At 39.8% G+C, this 11,043-nt stretch overlaps 1 protein-coding gene across 1 annotated transcript; it reads right to left on the bottom strand.

Moving 5' to 3' along the window:
• Positions 1-396: 396 nt before the first annotated feature.
• On the bottom strand, positions 397-9,350 carry slc25a37 (solute carrier family 25 member 37). Its single transcript, XM_072388182.1, has 4 exons — positions 8,939-9,350; positions 5,123-5,351; positions 4,719-4,775; positions 397-3,356 (listed from the first exon to the last, which is right to left on the bottom strand). Exons 1-4 carry the CDS (start codon positions 9,131-9,133, stop codon positions 2,827-2,829), a joined length of 1,011 nt encoding a protein of 336 aa, XP_072244283.1. The 5' UTR covers positions 9,134-9,350; the 3' UTR covers positions 397-2,826.
• Positions 9,351-11,043: the final 1,693 nt, after the last annotated feature.

The following is an 11,043-nucleotide window of genomic DNA, read 5'->3' as shown; positions in this document are numbered from 1 at the left end:
TGTATAGCTCCTGTTACTCACATCTGCCCAGTTAGGAGGAAGTGATCACAAATATCTGTTATTTCCACCCCTACCATCACTCACTTGCATTTCACTATGCACAGTATTGGGTAACATGAGCCCTTTATCGTCCCTGTTCCACTGATCCCAGCTGTCAGGAGGGGATCAGAGAACAAGTGTCTTAATGTTTGCTTCTCTTGGATAAGGTAGAACTTCAAAAGGAGCATTTAAGTTTAAATCAAAATCCCATCAACCACTAAAGCTTCAAGTGACTGCCTTTTGATGTTAAGAAAATGAGAACATATTTCCCCATCATGTAAAATTCAGGAAAATTCATGTAAAATTTATGAAAGCAAATACTGATTTAGCTCTTAAACAGAACACAAACACACAGCATTCCTCATTTCCAACTTTATTTCAGCTTCAGTGTTACATACTGTAGCAGCATTTTCACAATCATTTATCATTTGCATTGTTAAACTTCTAAGCATTGTTGTTCCAGAGATGGCACTCAGCAACAAAATCACACCGACTCCCATTTTGATTAATTATGCATAAATAGAATAAGAATATTTACATTATAGAATTTCCCACTTACAACACCATCCATTGCAAAACAGAAGCACTGATTCAAAACATTACCTTTATGACTTATGCCTTTATGCTGACATAATGACTTGCTGCTATTAATCAGTATAGAAAAGGAATGATGAGGAGACCATGAGTGTCAGCTGCAAGTGTAAGAAAAACTGTACTGGCTGGCAGTATTTCAATGTTCTTCATCAAGAGAAGAAATTGTGTGAAATTCTCAGTGATTATAACAAAACAATGAATGCAACAGGCCAACTTAGCTGTAGATCGACTTTGATTGCAATAAGACAGCTCTGTGAACTTATGCCAACTAAGCTCCTTTCATATCCAAGTTGGAATCAATGTGAAGCCATTTTTTCTTTTATGGTCTAAACCAACTCAACCAGTTTAGTAAATAAAAACTAGCCCACAACGCAACTTGCCAACGGAACTGAAAACGTTAGCAGACATCAACAGGAACATACAATTCCTACGATGCTTTTTCTCCAAAGAAGTGTAGAAAATCTTGACCTATAGATGTAGTTATTTAACGGAATTAACACTAATCGGAGGGTGAAATATAGGGGGAAAAGACGGAATGAGAGTTCAAAACAGGCAGACTCATAGGTTTATACAGATTGAAAATAAAATGCATAGAATGCAATATAACGTCTTTGGTTTCTTAATGTTTGCTGTATAAGCATGAGGGATCTGTAAGGTTTGTGAGACCACTGGAAATTCATAAACTTCTTCAGAAAAAGAAAAAAGAAAACCCCCAAACAACTACAAACAAATAAAACCCAACTTTTTTTCTGGATTACATCCACATCTGGCGAGATGTCCTGACGTTGGGATCCAAAATAGACAATAAGCAGCGAGCACACAGGAAATGTCTAACTACAACAGGATGAGAAAAATAAAGATTTGATTTAGTCAAGTTCTTACTGGCCTTGTGATAACAAAGTGTGCGCATTATTGCTCAGCTTAGATAACATTTCACTTGTGGTCTTACAATTTGGGTCACGGAGTCTGCAAACATATCAGCCAAATGTACGCAATGTTTTTCTTTATACAATCTTAACGCCGTTAAGCGCACTGTGCCACACAAAAGCTAAACATCACCTCAAAAGCTAAGCTTCACACCAAAAGCACATGTAGGTTGAGATATTGATGACCTCCCATGTAACAGACTTATCTGATCCACATTCAGACCTGCAGAGAGGTTCATCACAGAAAGTCGCCTTCAAAATATGCGTTTATGTATGTATATGGAATACATATAAACAAGCTGCCGACCTTCTGCAACAGCTAAGGTTCTATTGTGCGTGATTCAGGACCATTGTACGACTGCACTTTAACAAGGCAAATAACTGGACCGTTACGGCCTAAACGTCTTCAGAGAGAACAGAGTCTCTCAAGAGGAAGTGCTTAATACACTTAAAACAGAACAGCTACGGCTGGCTGACACCTTACCATCGGGTGCAAAGAGAACATTTAAAAAAAAAAAAAAAGGAAAGACTTGGCCGATGTTGCCACTGTAAAGAGCCAATGTAAGATCTCAGTTTATGGAAAAGAAATAAATGTTTTGTGTGTTTTAAATACATACTCACAACTTGAACATACCGCAACCATTTCCTATATCAAGAACAGAGAAGTAAAATATATATAAAAAAAAGGGAAGAGCAGTGTTTGATATTCACGAGGCACTTGAAAGATGCAACTGTCCCATCCGCAGGAGTGAAAATAAAGAATGTGCTGTCATGGTTTTTCATAAACACAGTATGAAACCAAACAAACAGCAGTGTGTCTTCCGCATCCATAAAATACAAAAGAAAGCTAACAAAATAAATAAAATAGTTCCAATATTTAGAAATATAAACATCATTTGAGACAACCTCATCATGTGGTCACAACTTGGAGACACAAGAGAGCTTGGGAAAAGCGTGGCTGATGAAGTGGAGTGGTAGAGGGAAAGAGACTATTCTTCTCCAAGCACGTGTCTTTTTAAGAATAACCTCTGTTGCATGGCATGGTTGTGTGACATCATCAAAGCTTTAAAAACAGACAGACGTGGATAATGAATTAGCGATAAGGAGCGTCATTCGCTGCCACACCTCTTCCTGGTGACTTCCTGGTAAAACAATAATTGATGCCATTTCCTTAACAGAACTTGTAAAACCACACTGACTCACACACCTTCAAACAGGAGTTTTAGGTTCATCGGTCTGGGAATGTGGAGCTTCAACACACTTTCCATTACAGCTGCCCAGATCTAGCCTCTTGTTCTAATTGCTGCTTTGTCAAGAAGTATTTGAAGAACTCATACACAGACCAGGCAATGGCTGTTGAGGGCATCTGGTATATGATTCGAGCCTGGATCCCTTTAAAGAAGGCTGCCACACCACCGAGCCGGTAAACGGTCCTGAAGGCATTGGCCATCCCTGTTAAGTGGCCACTGATGTTCATGCAGTTCAGCGCTACGTTCTCCTGCGTGTTGAGCAGAGTTTTACAAACATCGAGCGGAGTTGTTACTGCAGCAGAAATGGCTCCCGCTGCTGCTCCCGACACAATGTGGCTGCCAGGGTTGTAATGCCTGTGGGGGTTTAACTGCTCCTGCATCAGTTCATAGGTGATGAAGTGAACGGCCTGGAAGGGGATGTTCATGGTCAGCTGTGTGCTGTAGCTGCGGTAGAAGGCTCCAATGCCTTCAGTGTGCGTTACCGTTCGAACGCAGTCCAAAAGACCTCGATATGGAGAGTTGTACATCTGCATCCTCTGCTTTACCACTGAGCAACAACAGGAGACCAAGGACTGTGTTAGCATGCTTTCTTACATCCCTAAAATACAATTCTTGCAGTTAAGACAAAAACATCTCAAATGACACGTTAGGGCTGGGCTAAAAAAACCAAAACACTATCAAGAGGAGATAAAAGAACAAAAGTTATTCATGTCCAACTGCGAAGTTGCCCGTATTAGTAACATTAGTGGAGACCTGTGGAGCATCTAGATTAAATGTCACAGTCTAAAAATGACTTAAAACAATGCTGAAGCACGATGAATACTGTTGGATTACTTCTTATTCACGGGTTTCAGTTTATGATAATAATAAGCATTCATGATGCCATCATGGATGTCTCCTCCCAAACACTTTTTGCACTCATGGAGCTCCATGTCGCTACAACAGCCACATGCTGGACCAAGCACATTTTTTTGTTTAGTTTTTCATCATTTCATAGATGAATAGGCAGAGATTACTGTCGATCTCCTCTGAGGACCTGTGTGCCTCGTCTAAATCTAGGGTCTCTGCAGGTTTCAACAAGTCAAATTTAAGACTTTTTAGGACCATAATGAATCCAATTTAAGACCCATTTCACAACCATACCAGAAAAAAAAGCACAAAAGGCATGAAGGAAACTTGAGGCCCGGAATAACAGCAAAAAAGATGTGCGCCAACACACTAACTAGTTGTGCTGGATAAGTTCTGACCGGGGTGCACAGGTACTTCAGTTCTGTTCTGTTGTCATGTTGTAGCGTTCTCAAAAATTTAAAATAATTAAAAGCAAGACTGAAGTTTATGCATTTGTTTTAAATAAAAGTAACGTTAATACATTTTTAAGACCTTTCAAAACCGTATTTAAGACATTTTATGAAATTTTAAGATAATTTTAGACATTTTAAGGCCTTAAATTCAAATGATTGGAATTTAGACGTTTTAAGACTTTTTAATACCCCGCGGACACCCTGAAATCACATGGCGCTCTGCTTCTCAAAGCTAAACCTGTACAAACAGCATCTTTGGCATTTCTATGGCTTGTACTACACCGATTATTCCCAAAAGAACTCCAAAAGGGAGACAAGGGCACAAATGCCACAAATAAGTCAAAGGCTCAGAAAGTTCTGAAACTCAAGGATTATTTCCTTTGATTTGATTAAACCAATTGGCGACCACATATTTTCTGACTTTCCATGTTTGGAATATTGTTTACATTTGTTGCGCCGAGTTTAGTTTTGCAGCCTGTTGATGCAAGAAAATAAAATGTTTCCGTTTGTCTCTTACGAGAGGTGAACTCATCTCCTCTGAATAGTGTTATCGCCAGTTTTAAGCCTTATCAAGCGTGGAAGAAACATAGCAGAGATGTTTTTCTTACCTTCAGCCGGATTCATGACTGCATCATGGAGGACGGTGGCTACGCTGCCTGCCACACCTGTTAAAACATGAACAGACCTTGTTGAGTCTAAAGCTGCAACAGGGCTAACAATACTCTTAAGAATAAGTTCATTTCCTACAAACAGGAGACAGGGATTTAGGAGAGGTTGTACTGAATTACCAAACCTCTCCCTCTCAAAGTGAGAAAAAAAATAATAATAATTAAAAGTTTGCAATTAAATATCCCAGACAGGACTTTTGTGTTCGGGATACACACTTGTCCTGCCTTGTAAACAGGATATGAATAGTCCCATCTACACTACTCCACATTACATTGCTTAGTCTACTGCAGAAGCAGCTGGTATGACATTCAAAAGGTTTGTGCTGAGACGTGGATGCTTGTACCATTGGCTATATGGCTGTTGCCTCCACTTTGAATGATGTCACTTAGCGAGCCCTTCACTCGCTCATAGCACGCAAAGTAGAGGGCGTGGGCGGGACCTGCTCCCATCATGGTGATGTTAAGGCCCCTCAGCGGTCTGAAGATCCCCTCTGTCCGGACGATCCTTTTCAGAGCCTCATAAACACTCTTGTACTGCGCATTAGGGTCTGGCTGCAGGCTCTGCATCCTTGTCTGAAAAGAAGTATAAGTAAATATAGTCTCATATCTTGACCATCACTCCTCATTTGTTCCAGTTGGTTTCATTTCGATAACAGTTACTGCATCCGATCGAGCACTCCGCATCAGTGCGTGACCGTTACTGGGGTTCCTTAAGTTCATATCACGACTTCCTTTTGCTGAAATGCTCTCACATTGTTCTGACAGTAAGTGTTTTTGGCATTAGTGAGCTCCAGCCTGAGTGATGCGTGTCTCTTCCAGGCTGGTGTGGGAGGCTGTGGCAGCTCTTTGTTTAACTCCATCATGCCAAGTTATCTGGACAACACAAAGCATGTGTTTATTTACGTGGAGATCTAGGTCTGCCTCAGGAGATAGGCCAAGTCTATCTTCGTCAGCATGTTCGCCTGCGTTTCCTTCCTTGGGTTTGACAATAAAATATCAATTACATTTCCGCTGGACATAGATTTGGAAACTTGGGGCACACAAAACATGGCAGCAAGACTAATGTTTTAAGCTTGTGTGACTAAATTTAGGTGCAACTTGTCATGTAGTTCTGTTTTAAGACAGTGACATCTATATAGATTCTTAATTTTCTTCTCATGTGATGGAGATACATGAGGTCTGTTAACAGATAAAACTGGGTACAGTCACAACAAAATAACAGTTTTAGCAGGAACCTTCTGAGTACCACATGGAGGTTTCATCATCAATTGAACCCAAAGATGCATTATTGAAATAAACAGAAGAACAGAACTAAAAACTGGTAAATGTGGAGAAAAGGCTTGTTGCTCTAACATTTGAGGTGACGGTCAAAGATCCCGACCAATAGACCAATGGAATATTATAATATTCACACTGATGTTGACATCAGCCTTAACAATGCATCAGTCGGTGGGTTGTGGTAGAAAAAAAATAAAATAAAAGCAAACAAATTACATTATGAAAAGCTTTTCGCTAATGATTTTAAACTAAATTCATGGTCACATTCTCTACAATTGTTGTTAAATGCTAAGTTCTACAACAATGTGTACTTATTATCATAACATTACCGTCACAATCAACTGAGGCAATAAAAGACAAGAAGCCAAGACCAGTGCAGCCCATTAAACATGAAAAGATAACAGTCCCAGCTATTCTCACAGATTATGCCTTATCATTTTAACTATATCAGTTCCTGTTATATGGCTGTTTACAAATCAATAGGCCAGAGGAGCAAAGCATACACACCCTCTACTGTGTGAGGCTGATCCCAAATGTGTGCAACACTGATAAGACACTCCTCCTTGCATTAACACAGGCAACTCCCAGATCTACCTCGTTTTTAATGGAGAGACTGAGACACAGAAAGCGGACTGCTACCACTTCCCACTGAACTCTGACATTCAAAATAAACACAGCATGCCTGATTAGGAACTTAAACCCATCTCAAGACTGATGTCGGACATTAAATCATTACCCCATTTTGGACGGTTTCCTATTTCAAAAGCATGTAAATGCATTGCTCAGAAGCACTGGACTTCCGTACTGGACATGTCAGGGTAAATGGGGAAAATAAATAGTGACGTAATCTATTCTTCCATCAGTTAAAACTGTGATAATTCTGGACTTAACTCATCGGACCGAATGGGCACCTCCTTTAGAGCTGAAGTGCTTGTGAAAACTTGGAAAACCTCAAGAGGAAATTGCAACAGAGGTTTAGGTAATGAAGGCCCGTGGGTCAGTGTTGAAACAAGACAAGACTATGACAACAGAGCCATGTGGATAAAACTACTTTCTTTTATGTCACATTGATGATTATGTCTGTCCTACATCATGATTATTGTTAGGGGGTGACCAGCATGCCCAATTACCAAAACAACGCCACATTGTTAGAGAACAATGGCTGAGCAGGAGAGTGAGGGGATTGCTGGAGCAAAGTTCACTCTCAAACCAGCAGTTTGCCATTTACTCCGCAGACACAAGCCAATTTTTAACCTGCTCAAAACTAGCCTGTCATTTTATTTTGCTCGCCAGCGGGCTTAACCTACAAAACTGCATTAGTGAAAATTGCAGATGATAAGGAGACTTTGATTAGGACCTGATGTGACCCTTTCCAGTTTTTGTTGAAGAGCCCATCATCGATTGATATTGGCAGTTTGCAGATGACATATACTGTACAATTAAGCTTTATGTATCTATATAAATCATTATCATCATGGATGAGCCACTATTTGCTGGTCTCTAAAAACATATTTCTGAGGCTGGTCCTACAACTGGAAGTTCACAATCGCTGCCAGTGTTGTCCTATGACTGCCGTAGCCTCTCAATAAAGCCAGCTAAAAATATTCTACAGTGAAGCTGATATGTACATTACCTCAGTTTTGACATTTACTATCAATAAAACTATTCAGTTTTAATGGAGTCAGAACATTACAGCATGCACACCGTGTCCTACTTTAAGATAAAATGTAAGAACTAAAAACAGAAAGGGCTTCTTCTCAAAAATCTCAATCTGACCAACATGTTTTAGCACGACTGTGAGCAATAAGGAAACACTAATAAACGGATTATTAAAAGGTTATAGTTGTTGTGTGCAACAGGGGTTGCTCTCACACAAGTGCAGGAAAAAAATAGTAGCCTTATTACTCAGTGTATTATTCCTATACTGACTTTTGATGTCATACATTCCTTTTTTTACTGTCACTACCCCAAATGTTAGTTGCTCATGCCACACATTCATGCATTCTTTCCATCTACTCTACAATGAATTACTCATCACTGTAGTGTGTGGTTTACCTGAAGGGGTGCTTGCTGCGAGCATGACAAAGTTGATTAATCTAATTCAATAACTAAAGTACTCACAGAGGAACTTACACAGTTTAGACATGGTGTGTAGATTTGATTTTCTCATCGTTGAGTCTTCAAAAAAAATATATAGCCCAACAGGGATGATGAGTCTGTCTATTAGTCAACTGATCTATATGTGACCACAACCGTGTGCTTTGTAAATGCAAGTTTAGGTTCATTTCTACTTTTCAGAATGAAAATAACATTGTAGGGGGGTAAATTTAATTTTCAGTTTGACATATGTCATAACAGATCCTTATACTTGACCTTCACTTCGCCCATAGTATGTCAATAACAGGAAAAACTCATTTTGTTTTCCTGGTTTACGGGGCAGGGAAGATTAAACTGAATGAAAACGACATACTACATACGGAAAAACGATGAAACATCGAACATGAGGGGAACTTAGTTGTAGCCTTGGTAACGAGTGTCCTTCACACATTTAGATTAGACGGGCGTTAAGTTTGTTTGGTTAGCAAAGTTGTTGACAGTCAAGCCAAAAACAGTAGAACCTGCTTGGTATACCGGAAAAATACTTTTTTTTTTTCACTCTGATTCACTCTGCCAGACAGTTTAACTCGTTTGTACAGTTAGTTAAAAGCAGACAGGGAGTCGTGCTCATATGAGCTAACACAGAGGCTAACTCAGATCTGAAGATTCCATTGCTAACGTTTGTTAGCAAGAAAGCGCACTGTCTGTTGTTGTCAGTGCTTTGAAGCTAGTTCGTTAAACAAAACAGTTGTGAGCCGCTGCTAAGCTGCTTCTGAGTGCGTTACCTTGACAGAGTCCACGGGGTACATCACCGTATGCTCCAGTATGCCTGCCACAGCTCCTGCTGTCATGTGGGTCGTCACGGAGACATGAGGTGGCAAGCTCTCGTAGTCTCCGTCAATACTGACAGACTCATCGTCTTTGCCTTTCATCTGCGACATCTCCACCGCTGCCACCGCACGGTCCGAGCTCAACTCCATGCGTGGTTGACCTCCCACAGGTGGTCTTCCCGGACGGGGTGTCACTCAGAGAGGAATCGATGGCATGGACAACCACAACATCATCTCCACTTTACTGGAGTTCCAGCGCCCGTGTGACGTTTATCTTCTGAGGCGTGTCTTGCAAGGAAAAGAGCCAATCATTTGCTAGATAATGAGTGAATTGGGTGGGCTTTTAGTTTGAGCGGCCAATGAAAAGTTCCCGTACTAGATTCCTCTTGAGCCGTACAACCGCCGGTGCAACAATTTGTGCATCCATGAGTTTTTGAATTGGGTTTGACAAAAGTGTGATCGCCCTGTGCTGCTAGATTAGATAAGCAGGTGTGGTCTTCCTATCAGGCAGCATATGTCGATTAATACCACAAAGAAAGTGTGGCACTTTCTTTGGTCAGAGTGACATAGCTACAACTTGTGGTTTATTTATCTGACTTTGGTACAAAGTTAAATCAATTTGCTGATATTTGAGCTGCTTAGGCAAAAAATAAGGTCAAATACAAAATAATATGCTTCAATTTAGTCTTTGTTAAGCTCTTAAGGATTACATTCTTAGTCATTTTTAACAAAAGTGATGATATCAACAGTAACCCAAAACATGAAGTTTTCCAGAATCATGTAGTAGTATGAATGATTATAATTATTTTGCAATTTTGAACATGTACTTATATATGTTACAGTGATATATCCTATCTTGGAAACTAGTCATTAATAGAATGTAAATTAAGTGATAAATAAAGCTCTGGAATACATCTTGGGGACCAAAGAAAGTACCACATTTCACCTCAGTGAATAGAGACATGAAATAGTAAAAAACACTTTTTTTTTAAAAGCTTACACGAGCATCATCACCTGCAACTACATTCAACTCAAACACACTCTGATCTGCAAACATCATCCCTGCTGCAAGTCATGTGAAGAGTCATATGAAATAGCCTGAAGTAACAACCAGTCTCTAATCAAAGAGAATCCCCACATCTATGCTTCAGTTCCAGCTCATTATGTCTTTTACATTGAATTATTTAGGGTTTTTTGTCTGTGCCTCCCCATCTCCTGTTGCAAGGCAGAAGGTAAAGTTTCACTGTGATATTCAGATGGATCGCAGCTTTTGTCGAGTAAATCCTCTGATTCGGTTGAGCATACAGAACATTTACACAACCATTGTCAATCCATTCCCTTCCTTATTCAACGGAGAGAGATCTGAGCATTTCTTTCTTCCATTTTCAATTTTTGTGATCCATCAAGTGACCAGTATACTTTACTCATTCCATACCAATAAATAAAGCTTCTCTCGTTAAATTATTGGGGGAAAAATATCATTCATAATTACAGGAACAAGTTTGGCTTAGAAACTATCTTGTGCCACCAACCAGTGAAACGTAAACTCTACACAACAAGCACGCTGGAGAGGAACTGTGGGTGTTGGCAAAGCTGTGACATATCAGTGACTCAGCATTATGTTAGCCAGATATCTTAAAGGGACACTTGTTCCAGTGCTGTTACATCTGAAATCCACATATCCAGCGCAGAAACTACAGTCAGACCTGTACGAATGTCTGCCACACTTTATCTTTGTTAAAATGTTCTTCTGTGGGAACATTTACTTCGCAAAGACATCTGAGGCTTAGTGTTAACAAATCCCCCAGTTTGTTGCTGGCATATAAAAGCCCTGGATTAATTCAACATGTTAATTTCTTTCTTTTTTTTTACCATGCTAAGATTAGCTGTAGTCTTTAATTCAATTCGATCATGTGTCTGGTATTCGAATGACAAATCCCAGTTAATCCAGAAAAAAAGAGAAAAACTAACTACTTTCTTCAACTCTTTCCACTATGAGGGCATGCAAAGTTGGAAAGCTGTCAATATCATGACGTAAACTGAAAAAGTACATCAAGTTC

Source organism: Leuresthes tenuis, unplaced genomic scaffold, assembly GCF_036924035.1.
Source record: "Leuresthes tenuis unplaced genomic scaffold, fLeuTen1.0.hap1 SCAF_6, whole genome shotgun sequence".
In the NCBI taxonomy this organism is placed as follows: Eukaryota; Metazoa; Chordata; class Actinopteri; order Atheriniformes; family Atherinopsidae; genus Leuresthes; species Leuresthes tenuis.
This window is presented reverse-complemented; position numbering and strand designations above follow the sequence as displayed.

What these genes read in the sequence shown, in the direction of transcription:
- slc25a37 (XM_072388182.1), bottom strand. Translation starts at nt 9,133, where the DNA reads ATGGAGTTGAGCTCGGACCGTGCGGTGGCAGCGGTGGAGATGTCGCAG. An exon ending in ACCCCGTGGACTCTGTCAAG is followed by an intron (nt 5,352 to 8,938) that starts GTAACGCACTCA and finishes ACTTCTTTTCAG; the next exon opens with ACAAGGATGCAGAGCCTGCA. An exon ending in CAACAGCCATATAGCCAATG is followed by an intron (nt 4,776 to 5,122) that starts GTACAAGCATCC and finishes ATGTTTTAACAG; the next exon opens with GTGTGGCAGGCAGCGTAGCC.